The following is a 26,051-nucleotide window of genomic DNA, read 5'->3' as shown; positions in this document are numbered from 1 at the left end:
CCAATCACTTGAAGTTAAGTACATAGTGTTTCGAGGAGCATGAAGTTTCGTTTCCTTCTCTAACTTCACTAATTTTTCACCCATTAGTTTTCGCAAAGAAATTAATCTTCATTTCTTTTATATGTTAAACATACATTACCACTTTGCAAATACGATACTAATTTACCATTATCAATAAAAATCCTGAAGGATATGCATAATAGCACATACGTGAATTATTTGTATAAATACACATTGTTTTGATAACTTTAGAATATGCGCATGTACTTTTTACAGTTATATACAAAGAAAAAGTATTATGTAATGAAACATTATAGGAATTTCACTTCAAATTGTATTCAAAGGCAATTTCATTATTGCAACTGTTACTGACATTTTTTTATGTATATCATCATTCGGAGCACTACGAAATACTTGCTTATCAGAGTACTTTTTGTGTATTCGTTTAATAAACGCATGTCCCTTCTTACGGTGAAGAAATGGACAATTAGGAAACCATTTCGCATGTTCTATCCATGGATCATCGTTATCAGTCCAATCTTTTAATCCACCAGCATAATAGAAGCATATAGTTTAGTCTCCTTTGTTCGTGTAAAAAAATCCAGTATCAATTGTTCAGGACGTTGTTTTGTTGAAACAGGCCAATGTTCGAATGTTCTTACACGTAATTCCTTTGGACAGTACTGATTATATTGAGGACCAAAACATTTATATGCACTAATATATGGTAATTCTGGTACTTGCTGGAATGGTATTCTTTCAGATACAGAATTCGGTCGCAGTTCCATTCTTAATCTCCCACAATTCGTATTTTTCTAATCGTCTGTTTAAATGAAATCTTGCTTACGTTTGTATGTTGAATTATGCCCGAAATCTATGAAAACAAATATTTCCAGTTAATAGGAGTTCGTCAATATTATACTGTAACACATGATTTACATAGTCATGTTACTTCAGTAGCTGATCAACAGAGACTAATACCACTATGCATACAGATATCTGTGCACACATGCCCGGGGGAGGAAGTGGAAGAGGAAAATCATGTTTCATCTTGTTTATACGTGTCCCATACATTTACGAAGAACTACAGTCCTGCGTTCGATTCCGGGAGGAACTTTCAGTAATGAAAGCATATTTAGGGTCCGGGTTGGATTCTCGGTGAGAAAGCATTGAATATTTTAACACATTAAGTTAATTCGATCCTTTCTGTCGTGAAACGAAAATCAATGCAAAGTGCTATATACGTGAAATTCTTTTTTCATGCAGACTAATTCAACTCTAGAACGTGAAGTACCAATTTCGATCCCAGCTCCCACCAAAATGGATTTTGTGCACAGAATCTTAAATCGTAAATTAACGAAGCTACGATCAAGGTCAGTTGTCTGCTTGACTTTCACTCCCCAAATAATAATAATAATAATAATAATAATAATGTGATGCTGAATTTTTTATTTTTGTTTATTATTTACGGTTTAATACCACTTTGTTCAGTATTAGGGAGTTGGATTATACATACACCCATTAAAACATCTTTACTTACATGGAGGTCCGGGTTCGATTCTCGATTAGAGAGAGCATTGAACACTTGAAAGCATTATATTGATTCGAAATGAGGAGCTTCAAACGATGAATATCTCAACCACATTTTCACCTATCTTACGCTATAGTACAAAGAACCCAAGGCCAATCAATATATAAATATACAATACCATATCACATAGCAACTGTTCCCCTTAGCAACTAAGACCAATTCGATCAAAGGACACTTACGCTCTTCGCAGGAGGGGTCCAAAATCATTACCCAATACACGTCGAGAAGGAGAAGAGGAAAACATGTTTCATCTTGTTTCTATAGCTGGTAGCTGTCCAAGAGCATGAACATAAGTATACCAGCTTAGCAACTAACCACCCAGCGCCCAGGGAAGGTTCCCATGGGAAATTTTCCAACGCGCATCCCAAGTAAATCTCTACTTGTACCAACACAGTGTAGTCTTAACCGGGATAAAGTAAATGAAAAAGTCGGTTGCTAGCAATGGTGCTATTCAGCCTGTTCGCTAGAACCGGTTTTTAAATATTTGGTGTTCGCAGAACCGTTTGTTATAACCAGACATAATAGTAAATTTTATCCAGTTATACCCAGGAACAGTGAATTTTAGTTTAACTATCTTTTTTTTTTTTTTTTTTTTTTTTAAATCACATCTAAAGTGTTAAACAAATGATTCCGTAGAACAAAGTGTAAGCGGTTTATTTCTTAATCTCAAATGCTCAGATGTCAAGAATGAAAACTGGGATCACATGAGTGTAGTGATGAGGGTGATTTACGTATATTTGAAACACATACATATTATCAACACTTGCTGATCCATTGCTATATTAAGATCTTTCAATACTTTTTGACAACCATCTATGTTGGGTAATTTGTTTCCTAGATATTTACAGTAGTATCTAATTTTGTCACCATCTTGTATTAGAATGTCACCATCTTGTATCTTGTGTAGGTCACTTCTTATTACTTGTGGTATCCAGTAAAAAATTGCTTTTGTCTACGTTGTACGGTTTGTTTCCTAAGAGTTATATTTATTTATCTACCTATCCATCTACTCTCTCTCTCGATATATATATATATATATATATATATATATATATATATATATATAACCGGTTGTTAAAAAATTAGAATAATATTACTGGTTGCTACTAAAGGGCAAGAAATCTTAACAAATAAGTTACTACACGATTTTGAAATATATGTTTAAAATCGTTTTAAACTATTTAAAACTTTTTTGTGTGTGTTTTAAAACATTTTAAACATCTTTTTCATGTTTTAAACACATGTTTTCTTTTTTTTTTTAAATTCTTTTTTTTTTTTTTTTAAATTTTTTTCAACCCTGCTACTTAGTAAACCAACCAATATTTCCGAGATGGTCTTCGTTCTTGCTTAACTGTAACCTAAGCCATAAAATCATAATTGGATTGAAGACCTATTCTGTCAGGATGAGGAGCACATCAACAACTCAAACTATTCCACTAAGTGATGTTCTCTATGTTTTAAACAATTATGTAGATAGTGTTGGAAAAATGTGGAAAAGTTGGGGCGTGATTGATGAGTACCCAAACATCAAACTTTCACAAAGATATAAAAAATGTGTTCACTTTAATGTCGACCAGCCAGAAAAATGTTTCCCGTTAAAGTCTCCTTTCATCGTTCTTGCATTGTCCAATGTCAGTTGCTTTCGTCCAGTAACAGAGGTAAAACTATTTTATGAGGAGGGAGCAGTGAGGATTCTATTAAAATTTTGAAATTGCTATTTATATAACGTGAATTGTTGGTCAGTTGATACACCCACGGAAATTGGCTTACCCCTATAATTAGCACCTTGATGGGATGTTAACATTGTACTGCAAAACTTGGCAATTATGTATGGCAATTAAGCAAGCCTTGGACCCTGACAATACGTGTAACGAAGAATATGCCGGTTTTATTTGGATTATTCTTGAATATGCGAGGGACGTTCCATATGGATTTACACTTTATTTTATTTATTTATTCATTTTTTACACTTATAAGAACCTTTATACCTCGGCAGATACATCCACTTTCTCAACATAGTCGTCATTAAGAACTACACACTTGCGCTACCGATATGGCAACTTCCCTATGCCCTCTGCGAACCATTTTTTCAGAGTCTGTCGCACCTGCGTCCGGACAATGTTTTGCAGTTCCTGGAAATCGACGAAATGATGTCCGCGCAGCGGTTTCTTCGATGCCCCGAATAGGTGATTAATCAGAAGGGGCCAAGTCAGGAGAATAAGATGGGTGTGGCAGCACCTGGAACCCAGCTCATTAATTGGCAGTCGTGGTTGCCCGACTAGTATAAGGACTAGCATTTCCGTGTTGCAGGAGCACACCTTTCGCCCATTTTCCTGGTTGTTTCCTCTGAAATGCACGGCGCAAACTCCTAAGCGTTGTCACGTATGACTCGCAGTTAATGGGGTCCCGGGTTCTGTCAGTCAATGGGGATGATTCCATCCTTGTTCTAGAAGACTGTGGCCATTTGTTTGCCTACGGAGGTCTATGTACAGAACTACTTTGGCGTGGGGCTCCTTTATGCTTTCACTGCATTGATTGGGCTTTGGTCTCTGGCTCATGATAGTTCAGCCAAGTCTCGTCGCCAGTAACGAGTTTGGACATGAAGCCTGCTTGCCTGCTTGATCCTGGCTGTAGCGTTGCAGATCATCACTGCTTACGTCCTTGCGCTTCTGCCTTTGTGCTGAATTCAGGGATTTTGGAACCCACCTGGCAGGCACCTTACCCATCTTTCGATGTTCATGCAGACTGACTCTGGCAAGTCCTGTGGCCGCCTCCGGTTCTGTGAATGTGATGCACCTGTTGTCCTGAATAAGCCGCTCCACTCTTAAAATGTTCACTGGTGTTGTTACTTTCCTTCCAGAACTGGTTCCCTTTTCCGTTGATGTGCGGCCACTTTTCTAGTTATCTACCCAGTTGTATACAGTTTTGCGTGACGGTGCGCACTCTCCACACACTGCTACCAATCGCCTGTAAATTTCCGCAGTCAGTACACCCTCTTTCCACAGAAATCACGTTGACCAGCACTGTCTTTGCTGATTACTTTCCATGTTGTCCGCTCACGTACTTGCAACTGTTGGTGAAATGTGCTGTAGTTTCCAGGAATTACACTTGTCTGTATTGTTTTTCCACCTGAAGACAGACCTAAGTACTACTTCCTTCCAACTGTAATGACGAGCTCAATGGTGGACCCTGAAAGAAGAAAGTGTAAATCAATATGGAACGCCCCTCATATTAAAGTATTACAAATACAATGTAAACTTCTCATAAGTTAGTAATTATAAATACGACACAATCCTAATATGCATAGGTATTAAGCATTTTACACGTAAACAGAATTTGAACTCACAATATATGTGAAGCGATTAGGTAGTTTGTGTTAGTGATTACTGATTAGTATGTATATTTTTACAAAGAAGCAAAATTTCAACACACCTTCAAACCTGTTAGCGTGTAATCTCGAGTTCTTCGACGATCATCAGTTCAAGTCTCATAGTCTGCAGTATTTTTTAAAATCTCGTTTCTGTTATTTCCTGAAACAATAATCATTGTTCCAAAATTAATCTTGATATTGTTCCACTTCATTCTAGTTTATTTATTTACAGATAATTGAGAATTAAGCGTTTAAAAATGTTACAAGTATCAAGAATTTTATAAAAGCAGGAAATCCAGTTTCTAGCCATTGTTATAACTCGAAAGAAGAACTTTTAAATATTTAAACCCTCAATAAATACATGACCAAACTTCAATGAAACATTACTAAAATAAAACATAAAATATTTGCCCCGAACAGTCTTTGCAAGTAATATATAAAAAATGAAAAGAAATAACGAACGTAAACTATTAGTTGTCTATTAAAAGTATAGTAGGGATTGTCTCAATCCAAATAGGAAATTCACAATTTGCTTTATGAAAATAATAAACATTGTACAAAAATAATCGCAGAAAATAATTTGATCACATGTACTTAACGAACGTAGTTTGGTTAGCGGTGGCACTTCGTCATTTGGACTCCCTAGATTAAAATTTCTATACCAAGCTTCCTGATTGCGGTGATTTTTCAGTCTCACCAGGCATTGCTTTAATACATAAGCCTTAGCAATTTTCCTTTAAAAGTTTGTTCCTTTTTTTCTTAAATGTTTAATAGTAAAGTGGCGTATTTGTTGCACCTGAAATCTTTCTAATAATAAACATATAAAATACACAATATCTGTAATACAATCACCGTGGTTTGATAGCTGATTGAGTACGAAACTGAAGTTAAAAAATACTATTACAAGCTATGGCAAATAAATGTGAATGTGTTTGTATCTTCAGATAAACTTAATTTCCAAGACCTTCCCGCTGGTTTAGTAGCTAGCGCATGTGCCTTTGTGGGCGTGCAGTAGTCCCGGAGGACACAAATTCACTTTCCTTAATCATTTGCTCATTTCTCATGATGCTCTATAAGATTGTGCTATGTGGCAATCAGAGTTGAGCGACAACTTGTGGGACCTTCCCGTATCAGTCATGAAGTTGTTGCAATCAGGCTATATGTAACCAATGTGTGTACAAATGGCTTGTCGCGATCGGCGCGAATTTGAATGTGGTGGTTCTCTTGCCTATTTTCAGAGTTTGCAATGTTTCTTATTTGTTGTAATTGTTTGTCTGCCATACTTCTACTACAAGCCGTTTCGCCCGTAAGGCGTTATCTGCGTGACCCCTCTGGCTAGTTCTAGGTTTTGTACCGTGCCTATATGTACGAACACTAAATATTCAACTACCTGACACTCGTCATAAAATCAGTGGTCTCAAGTATCTCTACAAACTCACACATGTCCAACTCAGGTCCGAAACGCTACTCTTACAATTATATTTCCAAATTCCAACACATTACACACATCTCTTTCATATAGTACAACGTAGACTGTCAATAGTTCAAGGCTGGCTGTTCTACAGGCTTGCTAAGTTATACAAGGAAATGTCACATACACCCGTAGATTTATTTAATTCTAAAGCTGCATATAACTCTGCAGTACATCATTTTAAAGGATAAGTTCTAGTCAGTTATTGTCAGTCTTTCTTGTTATTACTTAGATGTTATTATTATCATCTTAGCATCGCTTAGAATTGTTAATATTCCAGTGTAAACTGGCATTATAGATGAAGTTAAAAAGTATGTTATATGATGATAACTTTTCTAAATAGTATTAGATTTTAACACAATATGTAAATGTGTGTGTTTATTAATATTTTGACATAATTGCCACTCTTGTAGTTGAAGTCAATCCGCAGATATTTAAATAACAATTTTATCATAGCTTTTGTACTTCTATGTTAACTTTCTTCGATTACAATTTTTTTCGAATATGATTTTCTGAGAATTTCCAATCGTCACAATTGCTTGAAATGGACCAATAATAGGGGGACATGTTCTCCCCACATTTATTTAACATGTTTTCCTGAATATTTTTTAAACACACAGATTTTTTTTTTAGAACATTTTGTGTGTTTGTCTAGCTCGTATAGTTTGGGGTTGAAATTAGTGAGAGGGAAGATCGCGCGCTTCAACAATACTAGTTGTTAACAAGGTAAGACGCCTATGTGAAAAAGTGAGAAAATATCCTTTTATTTCTCAACTTTGTGAAAATATATTATTAATGTAAATGTAAACTGCAATAAGGAAACGATTTTTTTTTATGTTACGTAATCAAAAAGAAAACATGGTTGCGTATGTACATTGTTAAAGATCATAGCGATTTTGAAAAGCAGTGTTGTCGATCTCTTTCCTTACTAACAAATCAAAGATTCCTCTTTGGAAGTGTATGTTGTACATTTAGGTAACCTGTACTAAACCGAGCATTTTCTTGATCTTTATATATTTTTCGAACTATTGTTCACCCAATTGTAAACAAATTCTTATGAAACCCGTATCCAGTCAAGTTGATTGAGTGTATGTTTTTTGAATACAATATTTCTTGTTAAATTAAAATTTTGTTCTAGATTCTCCGTTAGTTTTACATACCTCCATTTAACGGATATTTAAATGCCTTGAAAATATCTAGTGCAGCCGATTAATTTTTAAAGTCCTTATTTTAAACTAAAAGTGTTGAATTCATTTTATTGTAATGCATATTTACAGTGTACAGGTATTTTACACTATCCGATTGGCTAGTGTGCTTAATTAGAAGTACTGCGCTGTATTTTCCTCTTTCTTTCGCAATGTAATTGTGAATATTAGCCATTATAGATATTTGAAAGTAAAATCATAAGGCGACTTTTCGGAACCACAGAATTAGGGAATCGGATGTGAATGGCGGTTTACCTAACATTGTTAGGGTCACTTACGTTTAGGCTCAGGTGGGCAGGTCATGTAGCCAGAATGGAAGAAAGTAGAAACACTTTCAAAATTTTAACTAGAAACCCAGTCGGGAAAAGACCATTAGGAAGACCTAGGTGCAGATGGAAGGGCAATATTAAGAGGGATTTAGCAAAAGTAGAAATACAAAGTAGGTCTAGAATTATCCAATTCAACTAAAGACAAAAGTGAGTGGAGAGCTTTTGTAAATACTGCATTGAAACTCCAGGTTCAATAGGCCATGGAGTTAGTTAAACATTACAGACATAGTGAGTCGTCAACTTACCGACTGGAACTTACTGACAGTCGTCAAAATCGACCGTTATTATGTCCTTTTATCCGTTAAAACGAGGGATGAGCGTAATGTGGAAAATTGAACGCGGATCCCAACGTTATAGCAATGCTTTAACATTTTAATTTTGTATCTGTAGTTGGAATTTCTGATTGACGAGAAGTTTGCAATGTGCCTTTGTAGGTAATGTCAGATTCAATTCCAGCAAAATGTTTTCTTTTTGTCTAGCAATAACAAGTTTCATTGTATATGTTCCCCTATGCTCATAGCAGGTAACAAGTATTTTATGCTTTTATTAGAACTATCTTGAAAGAAATAGTTTAACCTATATTTTTAAAATTAGTGATAGACTAACATCACAGAATTCCTTTTCAGATGTCTCTTCTTCCTTTGTTGCTTGATGATTTGTGGGATGTATACCACCAGCCAGTGAACATCTTCGATCAAGATTTTGGTCTTGGTCTTAGAAGAGAGGACTTGCTTTCGCAGCCGCTACTTCTTAGGTCGGGTTATTATAGGCCTTGGAGAAATGTTCGCAGAAGTGAAAGTGGAATGTCCAGTGTCCAAAGCTCCAAAGATAACTTTCAAGTAAGTCTTGATGTTCAACAGTTCAAACCAGACGAAATCACAGTCAAAACGGTTGACAACTTCGTTGTGGTGGAAGGGAAGCACGAAGAAAGGGAAGATGAGCATGGCTTCATATCCAGGCACTTCACACGAAGATATTTACTTCCTGATGATGTTGAACCTGAAACAGTTGTGTCCAAATTGTCATCGGATGGAGTTTTGACTCTCTCTGCCCCTAAGAAGGTAAGTAGTAGTTGGTACATGTAAAATGCTTCAGTCTAAACAGAAATCTTATATAATTAAAAATTTACGGTGCTAAATCAAGACTATATATTGTATAGTAAATAGAAATTCCCCCCCCCCCAAAAAAAAAAAAGCGGTAAGCATTCTGGTTGATTAGTTGATTTGAAGTTTAGCGTTCCGTACATATTGAGACTATGGAAGACGTGGATCTACTGCTTAACATGGATCGAAGCCACTTGTACTCCTACCGGGAAAGGTAAGCATTCTGAACGCAAACTAGCATCTGGGAAGAACAAACTGAAGGTGGAGATAATTGTCCCTAAGTAAAAATGAACGCGCAGATTGGGAAGTATGTTTTCTCATACTACATTGTTTGGTATTCCTATGTTAGAGCTGGTATTCAGTTATTTTAGTATAGTCTTCATCATCCGTGGAGTCAGTTTTTTTTCCTTTCTTTCTTTGGAAACTTTTCTTCTAATGCTAAAGAATCGTTTTCACAAAAACCACTATATCCTGATTAATAGACAAAAATTTTTAGTGCACAACTAGAGTCTTCTGGAGGGAGAAAAATGTACAGGTTCTTCCGTAAAAAAAATACCGCACTCTTTATTGCTGTTTTGAGGCAAAAATTTTTTAAGTCCAACTTCGGGCATTTTCGAAAAAAAAAAGTAAACCAGGTTCGAACAATGTACAGATGGTTTTTCTTCTTTTAAATGTAATAAGACTTGGTACCAAGTGTAGAAAAAAAAATGCTTGAAATACATGATGATACAATATTTCGAAACCTTGTATTAATGTTAGCACATACTTGTTTGTCATTTAGCTTTCCATACCTAAAAGAACATTTAGATATGTAAAGGAATCTTTCCATATGTAAAAGAAGAATGAAAGAAAGAAATCGAGCATAATTCTCGCCTGCGTAGTAAAATAAAAGACAAAGTAGAACAAAAACAGCGTTTACTGTGGATATAAATGTAATTGTCTTGAAAAGCAAGTTATATTTCATTAGAAGATGGTAGTTTAGGGTCGTCGTGTTAGTTCAGTGGTAAACCGTTGTAGTTCAGATCGTAAGATCATGGATTCGATTCCCATGTGAGTCAGTTTTTTTTCTTGTATGAAATTCTATTTTCCGCAATGCATGAAAATTACATTAAAATACATGAATTGTGTATAACGTCTGAGATAGGTGTTCATAGTACGTCGGTATTATATATGTGAATGTTAAATACAATTAAGAAAATCGTATAATAGCAATAAATAAGTTATGTAGTTTGTTTATTTACAGCTATTTCTCATACAGAGGTTACTTCTCAACATTCTTACTACAGCATGTCATTTATGTTTTTGAAATATTATCCGATGCATAAAGAGAAGTTATAAATAGAGAATATCCAAAGTCGGAACGCTCGCAAGAAATTTCTGAACCCCAACGGTCATGTGAACAGACTGGAATTGTCCTTATGAAGCATGCCACAACGGAAAGTCTTTACATACGTTTTCAGCTCAATACCTGATATGCTTTTGTAATATGGAAGTGGCGATGCCTTATGTGTGTGTCTCGCTCGCTTACTATCACTATATATATATATATATATATATATAATATGGATGTATGTGTGTGTTTCAACATAATTTTGGTATGTCTAGAGCAATTTTAACCCTATTTCTTACAGTCTGGAAAAGTGTACTCTCGGGATACATATAAAAAATACTAGAAAAGGATCGATATTAGTATCAAATCCATAGTTTCGTGGTCGCTTAGGTAAATGGTTCTACTTTCAATTCCGCTTAACTCAATTAAGCTTCCATTAGCTCCTAGGGTGGTTACGTGGAGACGTAAAATTATCGAAATCTTACCGATGTTAATGTCAAATCTTAAGTTTTCAGCGTCGCTAATAGTGTCATAATTCCCATTAGGCCGACTAGGCCCGTACCTACAGCGCAATTATGTTTGAAGAGCGCAAAATTTAATTTATTTTTTTTTCGTGTGAAAAACTTAAACAAAAAAAAAAAAACAAAAAAAAAACAATCAAGAGCGAATATACTATTTCATGTACAATCCTCTTTTACTATTCTAATCATAGCTATGTGTAATGATAGCATAAGAAATCTAAAAATAATTCGGAACATATTTCCTATTTGTTACTTTTTATTACGTGGTTGTAGCTGTAACATCTACTGAGTGGTATATAACTATAATAAATTTTTAATTCACTAATTAAGCATAATTGAATTAAGTTTTATTTTTAAGTTAGGGATGAAGGGGTGGAGAAATATGTAATTATTGGGGGCGCCGATAACAAAAGTGCTTACGGACGCCGAGTTTCTAAATGCGGCCCTGGTCGCTAAGTTAATTGGAAAGAGTTTTAATGCCGTTTGAGACCAAATTTAGCTCTAGCGGTGGCAATGCTCCTTTGCACTCCTAGGAGAAATGAAAGGGGCTGATATTAAAATGATAAAAGACCGACTTTAGTGTCGAATCCATAATTTTAGGGGACGCTAAGATAGAGTGACACTCCAGTTACCATGTAAGTTATGACCCCATTAGCACCCTGAAGAGGTGTATAAAATTGTGACATGTAAAAGTAATTGAAAATGACCAATGTTAGTGTCGAATCCATAGCATTCGAGGTCCCCAAGTTTATTGGGAGCAATTCTGATGACCTTTAAGTTCAACTTCCAGTAGGGGTAAGATCCCCTGCACATCTACTAAGGAGAGTCAAAGGGAGTAACATATACAATGATTCAAAACGACTGATATTAATGTAGAGTCCATAGTTTCTGGATCACCGAGATAAATAGCAACACTTCTGAACAAATATGTCAGCTGGATTTTGAATTTACAGGGGCAGCATCGAAGGCGTTGCTCGCACAGCTCTAAATATTTTAATGTTTCTGTTATTTATATGTATACACATTATATTATATATACATTTATATTATTATGTTATTATATATACATTTAAATAAATATATATTCCAGCGTAACTCCGAAATGTCTGGAGCAACCTTTACCAAACGTGGGAGACATTACTTTCAATCTAAGAAGAAAATATTGTAGTATGATCCCCCAAGTTATGGAAGTTGGGAGGTGTGACATGTAAAACGACTGACCTTAATGTGTTATCCACAATTTTCTCGGTCGTTGAGATGGATAGTGATACTCCTAAGGGCGTTTACATCCAAATTTATCCCCATCTTCACAGGATTAGGGCCTGGGAGAGCTGAAAAATAAAATCTTAAAAAATTCTGAAATATTTGTCGAATTCGTAGTTTTCGAGGTCGAGAAAGCGTTTCTAATAACTTTGGAAAGTAGTTTGTACCCACTTCAAGATGGGCTCTTTAATCATATCAATTTCTCACCGTGAGAAGAAATGACCATCTCAACTAGTATTAAGCTAACCTTGCAATCGAGAAAAAAAAATTGTGTAGATGTATGTTTCGTCTTTTAAATGAAATAAAACATGTTAAAATCAGATATGGAGTGGGTTAATGGGTCGGTTGGTCACTGGCTGAAATGTGTCAAGATTTGTGAGTGGGTCAGTGGATCGTGGTCAAAAGGACTTGACCCACTGCGAACCACCACTCACCGTGACTTCCACTGACCCACCGACTCATTCTGTTCAGTGCATTGTAGACAACATCCGAACACTGGTGACTTTGTCTACATTTTACTTTCAAGTTCTCCATTTTTCTTTTTTCATTTGTTTCTAATGAAAACAAGTTCAGGCACTTTTGGATTTTGATATTTGTAATTGTAATAGTAGCAATAGCAATAGGATTTTGAGATGCAGCCTGAGAGTTATTAGAGGAGCTAACTGCTGGAAAAAAATATTTTTGAGTCACCTGTAATATATGAATTATGTAAAAAAAAGAATTGAAAGTAACCATGCGTGATCATCACTGTCAAATTGCAAAGTCAAATTAAATGACGTTTGGTGTATAATTATGCCCCAATCCCAACTGGGAATTTATTATACGCGTATCACTTTCATTCTAATACATATCCTTAGGAAGGAGTGGGGGTCCAAAGTTTTGCGAAAATTTGAGTAGCTCACAAGCCGTTGAACTTAGAAAGCTGAAATACAGTATATTAACTCTATATTAAAAATAAACAGATCATGTGGCATTTAAAATTTTCTTTTATGAGTGGTTGGAGGGGCATTAGTTATTGCTATAGCTGGACGCCCTCCTCTTTCGTCAACTTTCACACTTATTCGACCTCGTTTGAACATTTAAATCCACTGGAAAGCACCTCGCTGTGGCAACACTTGTCTCCGTATTGTGCTGAAAGTCTTCTGTGAATTTCCGCTCTTGATACACCTTAAAAAAACGCTGTTCTTTGCACACAGTGTGTGGCGCGGCCATTTTTACTTCGCAACAGCGTAAAGCGGACTGATATGATAACCTGCAACCTGCCACAGTGACACCTAGCGTCTGGTGAGCACACAATGCCGTAGAGCGAACCTGAAAAGAAACAAAAATATTGCAGTTACTTACTGACGTACCCTCGTATATATGTTAAACAAAATCACATCTCCTCCTCCTCTTGTCTAACGTTTACTCTGGTGTGGGAGACCCATGTTCGATTTCCGGCGGGAGCTCATGTGGATTGAATTCCACGTTAAGCAGTAGGTCCAGGTCTTCTATAACTTCGGTGTTGAAAGGGACGTTAAATTCCCAATACTGCACTGTCTAATGTTTACTCTTGAACAGAAAGCAATATGAAGACTAATTCTATAGTATTCTATACAAACAGGGGCGTCATTTAGGGAGTTTGAGATGTGTGTGTATACATTTTGATCAGTAGTATAATAATATACTAATGAGAAACTTGAAACTGTATATCGGAGTCTCCCCAAGCAAAACGGGGAATCATTGTGTGTGTGTGTGTGTGTGTGTGTGTATAAATAATAAAAAAAAAAAGTCGTTAAATTATATTAATACTAACAGAAGTGTCCTTTCTGCGTACAAGAAGAATAAAATGGAATAAATATAAAACCGGAAATTTTGAATATTATAGAAATTGTCTTACTTTTCCCCTTGAAAAGCGGATTTTTTGAAAATGCTGAATCATGTATTAATGAACATGTGTACCTAAGGGCACACCTCCAACTTCAGCTATCCTAATATTGAACACTTTCTAAATAAAAAAAAAAAAGATAAATATTCTAGAAATTTTCCCCTTAGGAGCGGAGTTTTCAGAAACTGATACAGGTATTCCCTTATCTTTAATTAGGAGTTTATATGAATTTCACACCTCGAACTTGAGCATCTTTTGGATTGGGCATTTTCTGAATATACTATAGGAATGATTTCCATTCCACCCTGAGAGACTAAATTTTCAGAAATACTAAAACGTATATTTCCTTATTTTTAATTAAGAGTTAATTTACGAAATTTAACATCTCCATCTTAAAACCCTTACAGTGACACTTTCAAAATAAAGAAGAGAAATTCCAATATAGAACTCATGTTCTTTGGAGCAGATATATTTATTTATTTGAACAGTGAAACATCAGTATTTGAGTTTTTATTTTCAATACTAATTAGTGAGTTAGCTTGTAATAGGACTTCTCAAGAATTAATTGGTGTTACTTACAAAAGATACAGTTTAACAGAAAATAAGTAACAAAGGACTCTGACTGCTTCACTCAAAGATTGATTGCTTTAAGGGACCGGGAAGGGAAAAAAAAAAAACAGCAGTATGCGCAGCAAAATGTATTAACGTAGATCTATATCTGTTCTTCAACTTTGATGTAATTCATGTTCTATTATCTTCTAACATACAACTTTACAGTGTTATCAAAGTTGTAATATCGACAGTGCAAATAAATGTCATTTTATTTCTGTTTCTTGATATCATAAACTCTTTTGGAAACAGAAGTTGGCTTTCCTCTGCTTCGTATGCAACAGATGAATAGGATGAGTTACATGTTTCCAGGAAAGAGCAGAATATTTAAAAATATTGTTGCTTGTATCATGCTGATTTCGACAGGCTTTTGATAAAATACTCCTTGATTTTAGTTCTAAAGAATCTCACTGGACAAGACATGTGGCAACACTCGAATTAGCAGTGAAACAACAAAACACGCAAAACAGATGATTAGTTGTCATAGTTGGTCACTATATTACCATTACTTCCATCTCTTTTGAAATCGTTCTAGGTTTGAAATACAATTTGTGTATCAAATCTGTGATTTAAAATTACAGTATTTTTCTACATATTAACTATGTTTTGATCGTGTACCGTACAGTCAACCAACCGCGGTATGCATAGAGTAATATTGTTAAATTTCTAACCCTGTATGTCAAAAATGCAGGGAAAATGAGTCATCCTAAGGGAATTTGTAAGGATCTAAGATCGTTTTTTGGACTTCGTCTCTGGAAGGCAGTCTTATATTTTTGTGACCTGAAGTGTGCATAACATAAAGGTTCGAGCATGCATCCTTCCTTCCCGACTTTCCTGGGTTCTATGATTGCCAAGGGACGTCATCCTTCATATATGATGGGCTAAAATGGCCATAGATGCCGAAAAGCCCAAAAATATAATTCCTATGTGGATTAATATAATACATAGTAGCCACATACGAAAACGTTCCAATCTTTGTTTTTGAATTACCTTTATTTAATGCATTTTTTTTTAAGTTGAGCATCCCATAAGTATGCACCGATCTAAAGGAGACTGTGATAATGAGATAGACGATGAAGAAAGTAGGAGGAAACAGAAGAAGTCCGAGAAAACCCATGCACGTGATGTTTTTTTCCCCCATCAGATATAATAAACTCAATATATATTTCTGTCAATGTGAAGATATTTTGTAAAATTTGTGCTGCTTTTATGCTAGGATTGCTAGTATGCTAGCTCAACAAGTTCCTCAGACAACAGATTTCCGGGAGAAAAATGAAGGAGAAATCTAGCATCCCCTATCGGTATAATTCACAAAAGTATTGTGTCGTGTAAGAGAGAAATGCTTGATAACTTTAGTCCTAGAAATAAAGTAATGTTTAAATCAATTATTAAAAGATTATCTTCTCAAGTTCAAATATATTTTTAACTTTACATTTAATATTTGTTGGGTTGGTGCAAATGAAATATTCAAATTTGACGTCTGACGAAACTCACTTCAACAACACAAGAAAGGGATGGACTTAAGGGCATGCGTGTAACGTCAGAAGCTCTGTACACATCCAGCAAACAGGCTGGGGTACCCAGACAATCTGGAGGCACTGCGTTGTTGAACAAGATTGTATGAAAGTGCTTGAAGAACACAATTGCGAGTGAATTTTCGTTATTAATTCAAACTAGGACATTCTGCACAGTAAGTCGTACAAAATATTAACACAGGATCTGTAAAGATCTGGAAAGTTGGGAAAACAATTTGAATAGGCAAAGTCAGGATCTTTTGAGTCTATTTGACATTATCGTCTCAAAGATTTTTGAAAATAGTAACAAAATAGAAATATAGCCACAGTTCTTAATCGTAACAACTGCCTTTTTTTTAAAGCAAAGGAATCACTTTCACCACTTTCAATCGCTGTCGAAAAATCCCAATTCCAACGAAAACTTTAAACGAGTCAGGTGGGAGCAATTATCGAACCAGATTGCTTTAGAATAATGGATGGCATTTGGTCAACTGCAGCAGAGCTACATCTTCGTGACACTTCCCATCTTTCTACGGCGAATAATTTTATTAGAAACAAAGTAATAAGCTTACATGGAATTTGATTTAATCTCCTTCAAACCGTCTTTGGCTAGCAACAATGAGTCCGTGACTGAAAGCATTTCTGGAACGCATTTTTTGGATGGGCGTTCAGCTGCTCTGTTGTGACCCTCTCAATGTCAAGAATGATGTCAAAACGTTTTCCTTTCAGCACGGTTTTAATTTATTGGGAAGAGCCAGAAGTCACATGGTGCTAGATCTGGGAAGCACAGCGAGTGTGGACAGACAGGAATATTTTTTTCGGCTAAAAACTCACGGATCAAAAGCAGGATGTGGCACGGCGCGTTTTCGTGGTGAAGAAGGAAGTAATTTGCCCATTTAACCGGCGTTGAAAATGCTTTTCATGGACTCAACAAAATGTTTAGTTCTTCGGAAAGCTCTCGAATAGTCACTTCCTGTTTGAACAAATCATTTATACCACTTCTTGCATGTTTTTTTCCCCCTGTTTTTTGACGTCGAAGGACGTCTCAGTCGTTGCTCAGTTTCAAGCGACTCCTTGCTCGGTTGGCTTTCAACTTTCAACCTACTTTTGAATCGCTCGTACACTTGCGAAAACCCTTCAATGCCACCACGTCGTCGCCATACACTGATTTTTAACATTTCAAAAGTTTTTTTTTTTTTTTTTTTTTTTTTCACTTTCTTTGATTTGTCAACGAAACTTAATGTTTGCATTCGACAGACACTCTTTACACGTCCTCACTCCTCTGCCTCTGGAAACCCACTAACATGTCACAACTCGCTCAAAATAAACGCTAACTGTACCAAAGGTTTAGTCTACCGGGCTTACTAATTGAAATAGATACAACATCGATAGATGGCACTGTGCCACTTCACTCACCGTACTTTTTGATATATCTTACACCGAATCTCTTATTCTAAGAGACTGGTAAAGCGCCAAGAGGAAGTTATAAAATAATCATTAAAATTAGTTACAGTTTCTGCTGGATTCATAACTTGCTCATTGTTGAGAAGGATGTAACTCAAACTAACCACTCCAATTTTGTATCGACTGGTTGAGTATATTCCATATAATTTTATTTCTAGAAGTTCAAATGGTTTTTGAATTGTGGGTTAGTTTAGTGTTTTGATAACTTTTTATAAGTATGCTTAACCCTTTTAACACTAAGCACTGTGGCATAATTAATGTATGTTCGTTTTGAGGTGCGTATACAATTTATAATTAATTTCTATTAGTTTTATGCGGAAGTGTCATCCTTCATCTCAGCGACCCTAAACACTACGGATCAGACACTAATATCGGAAATTTTTGTTCATTTATTTTTGTTCAATATATATATCCTTCCTCCTCTTCCATGTCGCGCGGCACGGCATCGGAAGTGTCACCGGTCATCTCAGCGACCCCGGAAACTATGGATTCGACACTAATATTAGTCATTTTCGAACAATTTTAAATTTCTTTACCCCTCCTCAACTATAAGGACTAAACTTTGATTGAAACAGCATCAGAAGTGTCACAGTTTCTCTCATCGACCCCGAAAACTATGGATTCAACACTAATATCGATCATTTTTGATCATTTTTTAAATTTCTCTGCCCCTCCCTCTCCCCTTCTTGCATCGTCAAAGTGAATAGCCTAAAGTAATCCCTGGCCCATAACTCATGTATCTTGAAAATTTGGTTGAGATCGGTCAGGTGATACAAGAGGAAGTCATTTTAATTTTTTTTACATATATCTTCCCTCCCCTACGTTGGCTCGTCAAAGTGAAACGATAAAAAAACATCCAAGGTCTGACTCTCATATATGTTGAAAATTTGATCGAGATTGGTTGAGTGGATCAAAAGTTATTAGGTTTTATTAGTTTTTATTTATACGTCCCCCTCCCCTGTCCCTTCCCTTGGATCTACCATTAAAGTGAAATTATAAAATTGTTTCCAGATCCGAACCTCATGTATCTTAAAAAAAATGATTGAGATCGGTCGGACAGTTCAAGAGTTATTAACTTACGAAAATAGTCACTTTCAGTCTTATATAAATTGATTTTTATATACCTCCCCGTCCTTCTCCTCCCCTACGTTGCTCCGTCAAATTTAAATCATAAAAACGATCCTAGGCCTAAACTCATCCATGTTGAAAATTTGATCAAAATCGGTCGAGTGGTTCAGGAGTTAAGTTATATTTATTCTTTTATACCCTCTCCCCCTTATCTCCTTTAGTTCTACCGTCAAAGTGAATAGCTTAAAACCAGCCCAGCCTCGAACCTCATCCATGTTACAAATTTGATCGAGATCGGTCGGCGGTTCAGGAAATTTAGAATTGAATATTTCAAGTTTATGGTTAATACATTGTGTGGTTATTTACAGTAATATGTAAATTAAACGAAGTCAGTAAGTTTTGTCAATCTGACTTCCAGGGTGTCCACGTTCTGGAAAGTCAGAGAAAAATCGATTTAGGTCCATTGTTCAGTTATTGAATTTATGAAATAGTAAGTGTGATATCGGCTTAATACATGTTTGTAAATTTAAATTGTTTTGGATTAAAGAAAATTGTAAAAACAAACAGAAGTAGAGAGAGAACAAGGCCAGCTATGGGGAAGGTGGAGACGGGTTTCTTCCTCTTTTCTTATTTTTAAATTTTTCAGTGGTCAGGGAAATCTGGAACTTTGGTCATGGAAAGTCAAGGATATATATATATTTGGCAAAATTTTGTGGACACCCTGACTTCGTTTGATTTAAGACATCCAGTATATATCACCATTCAAAACAATATCTTTTGCTTAAATGCCCATGATTTCTAAAATTAAAAAAAATATCCGAATTTGATATATAAATACTGTATATACACGAATGTACAGTGAACTAGTCAGCCTCTCCCCCGCAAAAAAAAATCCCCCCGGTCTTAATTTTCTAATCATGGACTTGAATGACATCAGATTGATTGAACAGCGAGCAGCAACAAACTAACTTACCCAACATGTTCCTTGTATTGTCTGTCTCATAAGTAAATGCATCCGCGGGATAGTATCTTTTGCCCCTTGAAGCGATGGAAGATATGAGAAAATCAGTTCACTTAATGTAGTTGACCTTAAAAACTTTTAAAGCTGTGGATCCTGGTAAAACAACAAAACATTACGTTTGCAAATGCAATTTATGCAACAAATAACACGAATAGTGTAACAAACAGGGGAAGCAGAGAAACTGTTATACGGTAAGACGACAGAAACAAAAATCATAAGTTGAATGTGTAAAATGAGCAAGAAAACAAACACCTGAGAGTATGTGGTGTAGTGGGTAACGTTCGATCCTACCAATCAGCTGGTCCATGTTCGAATCTTCAAGTGCCTTTTTTCCTTTTCGTCGAAGGAACAGCCATTACTTGTAATATATATATATATATATATATATATATATATATATTCGTCGGAGGAACAGCCATTACTTGTAGTATTAGAGTTTTATATATGGTGTCATTCTGTTAGATTTTTTCTTATTCTTGTCTAAGGTAATATTATAAGGCTGCAAGTATGATTCAACCTAGGTAGATCAAAAGTAACGATGTTCTAGATTTCTTTCCATTAATAAAATTTTAAAATAAGCTTACATCCGAAACTAAATATACAAGTAATTGAAATGAAAGTAGCAGGTTGGTGCAATATAACCTGAGGGCAGAAGAGCAAAGCAATATAACCTGAGGCGCTTTCAAGTGGCTGTCTTAACTGTGAACTGAACACACCTTTTTTAAAACAGAATGTTATCAATGAAATATTGGTCTGTGTGAATACATAAAAAGAAGAGAAAAGAAACAATATTAGTATATTTTGTTTTTATTATTAGATATTTCAGTATGTTGGAAAAAAGAGATCATGTTCACTATTAAAATCGGGTAAGAACTGACTGTGGTAAGATACTTTTTTTCTAAAAACGGAGTTCGATTGTCGGCGGGGGCTCATGTATTTCGGATCCCACTTTAAGCTGTATGTCCATGTCTCATATAGCCTTGCTGCTGAATGGGACGCTAAAACCAGACCAACTACTACAACTAATAACCGACATTCTAGAAAGAACTCCGGAGACCATTTTCTTCATAATAAACTTTTTTTTTTTATTATCAAACGGAACAAACGAACATTATAATAACGATCATTCTATAATAACGAGCATTGTGTAAAATCTTTCGAAGTATTCAAACACTTAAAAAAATTATGTATTAACTTCCACCAAAAATAGGTTCTAGCAAGCAAAGTAGGCTATTTTTGGCATTATTCAATTTGATCGTTGCTACATTTGCTAATGAAATGTTGACGTTAAATGTTCTCCCTGAAATATATGTAAAGGAAAAAATATCTTTTGATCAAAAATCCGGCGTTAGATACATTAATTTATATAAAAACCGTAAACAGAAGCTGATTTAGTGACCTGCTCCCTGTATTTATCTCTAGTTTAGTCAGTTTGTAACGACAATATTATAACCATGGGACGTCGAACTTGTGTTGCGTTCTTCAAGGCTTAAAGTTTTTAACATATTTCAGATTCTATCGAGAGTCAAATTCATGGTGTATATTTCAAGGTGAAGTTTCCTTATCTATTCAAGAAACTTGTATTTCAGCATATAAGGGAAATATTTTTGCTAACTTCAAACACACTGCATTTCATTGCAGTTATTTTATTATAAACCATTGCTTAATTCTATTATAGAATTGTTCATAATATTTGTCATATTAGCTTCGACATTTTTAAGTATAAATGTATCATTTTTCATTTCTTTATGTAACGAAATGCAATGTCGGAGTGACATTTTGCTCTATGCTCTCTGTTTCGTTAAGAACTAAAGGTGAGTATTTTATATCTAAACAAAAAATAAAATTAGTTATATTTAGTTCCAGAAATAAATGATGGAAGCCAATGTGCTGACCACACACTAAACAACTGAAATCCATCTCCTTGACTATAGCTAATTATGGACTACAATTGAAGAGAATTCAATTTATTTTGAGGTGTAAACTCATAAAATTGTATTAATAGTCAAATCTAGAAGTTTTACACTTGTAAAGTCTACTTCATCTTGTTCGCTTGGCAATAAATAAATACATAAATACTTGCAGATTCGCACCTTAAACTATAACCACATGTTTCTTTTTACTGGAGTTCTACCTGATCAATGAAAAAATAAGATAAAAAAAGTAGGACGAAGATTCGAACGCGGGTTGCGGAAATGGAAATTCTGCACGGATCCAATGAGCTACGGAACAAGATACACGAGACCTCTACTCTATAAATATATGGCGATAACCGTAAGCTTCACGCTGTGAAAGAACGTTTTTCTTTCTTTCTTTTTGGTAAGTTTTACGATATTACTATAGTGTCTAGTATGAACTGCAAAGAGAGAGTTCATGCAGTTATCGATTTGGTTAGGGATTGAGCTTTTAAAACCTTTAAAACACTTAATTAAATTGCGAGGTAGTAGCAAGGAATGTGTACCGATTTCATTCTCATAGTAAGGGGCAAAAGACACTATCCCGCGGAAAACATGCATTTTTTTATGAGACAGACAATACACGTATGTTATTTATGTCAGCATAGTGCATACTGAATTTTCTCTTGTTTTGAACTTTGTCGGTTTCTTCCCGGAACATCTGGAGATATATGGCAATTCAAAATGGTGGACCCGATTTCAGAAATCTAAAAAAAAGATATGTTATTATGAGATGTATGCTAAGAAAGGTAAACTGTCAGTTTTCTTCAGACATATAAAAAGTATTTTATGTGAGCACCTCGCGTAACTCGGCACACATCAAGCCGAGAGTCCGTCTTCTGCCAAACCTTTTGTAGCATGTTGCAATCAATATTAGCAAATGGCTGCTATGATGTTCATACCACTTACGAATGGCCTTCCCCCGTAAATGGGCCTCTACGATATTTGGTACAGAAACGTTGTTGCACACAAGTCACAGACTTGTTTACATGATAGTCGCGCACATAGAAAGAACTCTGTTCTCCAGTCAACGCATTCTTTTAACTGCTCGCTGCTGACTTACCGATAGAAAGTGGAAACACTGTGTGGAAACTAAATTTAGAAACTCAACCTTTCGAAGCACATGCCTCACAATAACATTATTAGATTTCAGAGAATAAATTTCAGAAATCTAGTCCATCATTTTGATTTGCCCTATATAACTAACTAACTCTATGGCCTATGGAACCCGGAGGTTCAGTGCCGCGTTCACAAAAGCTCTCCACTGACTTCTATCCTTAGCTAATTGGATCCAGTTTCTACTTTGTATTCCTATCTCTGCGAGATCCATCTTAATATTATCCTCCCATCTGCGCCTAGGTCTTCCTAATGGTCGTTTTCCTATGGGTCTACCAGTCAAGACTTTGAAAGCGTTTCTACTTTCTTCCATTCTAGCTACATGACCTGCCCACCTAAGCCTCCTAGACTTGACGACCCTAACAATGTTGGGTAAACCGTATAAACTATGTAGTTCCTCGTTATGAAGCTTCCGCCATTCCCCATTCTCGTTCCTCTTGGGTCCGAATATTCTTCTCAGGATCCTGTTCTCAAATACTTTCAGTCTATGTTCTTCCCTCAGAGTAAGCGACCATGTTTCGCAACCATACAGAACAACAGGCATGATTATCGTTTTATATATTTTAAGCTTCAAATTCCTCGACAGAATTCGCGACGACAAGAGATTTTGAACCGAATAATAACACGAATTCCCTGCTTTTAGTCGACATTTAATTTCTTCGTGAATATGATTTTCGTCTGTTAATATTGATCCTAAATATTTGAAAGTATCCACTTTATCAAAAGTATTATTTAATATTTTAACGCCTCCACAATTGCCCTATATAATATTAATATATATAGGAGTTGGACAAAAAATCTAAAATGTTTGGAAAAGTGTGAAATCATACCTAGTATGGAGTGGGGCCTCCTTTTGCATCCAAAACAGCTTGAATCCGACGTTGAATGGACGTATACAGCTCCTGAATCGTGGTGTGTGGAATTTTGTACCATTGTTCCTCCAAAACATGCTCCAGTTCCTTAAGGAATGCTGGTGGAGGGTAATGAGACCGAACACGCCTTTCTAACTCAGACCACAATGGCTCAATGATGTTCAGATCTGGTGATTGTGGGACCCAGGGGAGGTGAGATAGCTCCTGGTCATGCTCCTCAAACCATGATTTCTCCGTTTTTGCAGCACGACAGGGTGCCAAATCATCTTGGTAGATGCCATCACCATCAGGGAACAATATTTGGGCCATGAGTAGAACCTGATCCCCCAAAATGACCTCATGCGCCGTAGCATTCATCATTCCATGCAGGGCTATGATGGGACCTGCGGAAAACCACGATATCACTGTCCATACTGTAACAGAACCACCCCCATTCTTACAGTTGGGAGCAGACAGTCTGTATCATAGGCCTGCGACGGTGTTCTCCATACGTAAACACGACCGGTTGTTGGAAACAAGGTGAAGGTCGATTCATCGGACCACATTACGTGTTTCGCCTGCTCATGAGTCCACACCTACTGGATATGCCTCTTCGCATTTACTGCTGTGACCAGGGGTTTGGCGATAGCGGTCCTGCCATGAATTTTCATTTTATGAAGTTCCCGTCGCAATGTTTTCGATGAAACCGTGTTCTGTAGGTCGGAATTGAGTTCAGATGTAATTTTCATTGCAGTGGTCTTCTTTTTAGCTGCTACAATCCGTTTTAATGCCCTCCGGTCCCTTTGTGACAGGATTGTCTTTCGACCACTGTTGTGCTTTGCAGACGTCGTTTGCCCATGAATTGTGTATGCTCTCGTGACATTGGACACAGTGCCTTTCGATAGCCCCACAGTGTTCGCCACTGATGCCACTGAAATTCCAACCAGACGGGCACAAACGATCACGCCTCTTTGGAAGTCTGTCAGGTCGCCCGTTTTACCGCACCACTTTCACACCACGACTCTCACAGGTGAACTGGTTACTGCTGACGGAAGAGGAAGGTCCACATGAGACATTAAAAACAAAGAAGAACGTACGGCAACCGCAACACGTGTTGTACAGTGGAGGGTCAAACTTACGTGTCCTGTATGAAGTATTTTTAGATTTTTTTGTCTACCATTTGTATATTATTAATAATATTATCATCATATAATATAATATTAATAACAATACTAATGCCAGATATTTGGTTCTGGAGCAGACAGTTGAGCGATGGTCTTTTAATATTAGACTATACTTGGCTGTACTTACATGGTACATCTGTAGTATGTAGATTAAGTATGAATGGATTTTATATAAAATACTGCATGTGTAAAAATTATTACGTGGTTTTACTTCTTAACTGATGTTATTTATAAATTTTGTTCCAGAAGTCAGCACCAGCTGGTATTGAAAGGATTGTACCAATCACCGTGACAAACGCTCCAGCAGTGAAAAAGGCTGAGAACAAAGCTGAGCAGTAACTTACGACAACTTGAAAAGGAGTCATTTAATATTTCGTTGTTACTGCTAAACATTCCAATATCAATTTGCTTTGTGCGTCATGTTTTATTTTTCTTGTTCCTGAAGTATCCTAGTTGTATGTATTGAAATCTATACATGCATACACATTTAATGTTAATGCATAAAATATGTTCAGAGTTGTTGTGTATGATTTTGAGTATAGAGTTTCGTTAGACTGAATGTTACTGTTCAATTGATCTCACTAAATAGGTTTTGAGCATACAAAACTCAAGTATTACTATAAGTATTAATATCTAGTTTGTAAAGCTAGTCAGGATTGAAATTAATTCATTACGCTTTCAGTGTAGATAATTATACGGTTGAAATAGTTTCTTGTAACAAGAACATTGTAAGTGTCGCTTTATCTCAAAATGCTTTTATATTGTTTTTCTATTTTGTGTATTTAAAGAAAACGATTAATAAAAATTGAAAAAAAATAGTGTCCTTAGATGCTCCTTTAAGTAGTTTAATCAAGACACAAAATCTTTTCCCTGCTCACCCAGAGTGATATACAGATATGCTCAGAGTATTAAGAAACACTCTCAAAATGTGAGAAGTGTAGGTAACAATATTTTCCCCCATCACCTCATTCTTGTTACAGATGAATAAAACTGAATTTTAAAGAATAAAAATTTACAACTGAACATAGTACTACGCTATCCATATCCTGTTAAGAATGTAGCTACACTTTTCATTCTTGACAGCAATGACCTATGTGACTTAATCATGAGTAGTGAGTGAAAATGTCAGATCTTGGAGAGGATCGGTTAGCAACTTCGTGGTTAGTGCCTGATATTTGTCGCAGGTCGATTATTGGTTCAGTCGCAATTTTTACTGTAA

General features: G+C 35.9%; 1 protein-coding gene across 3 annotated transcripts in view; it reads left to right on the top strand.

The window, feature by feature from the left end:
• LOC145676476 (protein lethal(2)essential for life-like) overlaps positions 1–25,591 on the top strand; it is a 62,178-nt gene extending 36,587 nt beyond the window's left edge. For all 3 annotated transcript variants that reach the window (XM_081747287.1, XM_081747282.1, XM_081747292.1), the window contains 2 exons: positions 8,593–9,027; positions 25,079–25,591. In XM_081747287.1, coding sequence (XP_081603413.1) covers positions 8,593–9,027; positions 25,079–25,171 — 528 coding nt within the window. In that variant the 3' untranslated portion in view covers positions 25,172–25,591. The remainder of the gene's footprint in view (positions 1–8,592; positions 9,028–25,078) is intronic.
• Positions 25,592–26,051: the final 460 nt, after the last annotated feature.

The sequence above is a fragment of the Thermobia domestica genome, chromosome 2 (genome assembly GCF_964235325.1).
Source record: "Thermobia domestica chromosome 2, izTheDome1.hap1.1, whole genome shotgun sequence".
NCBI classification, from domain to species: Eukaryota; Metazoa; Arthropoda; class Insecta; order Zygentoma; family Lepismatidae; genus Thermobia; species Thermobia domestica.
The sequence above is the reverse complement of the archived record's forward strand: the minus strand, read 5'-3'. Positions and strand labels throughout refer to the sequence as shown.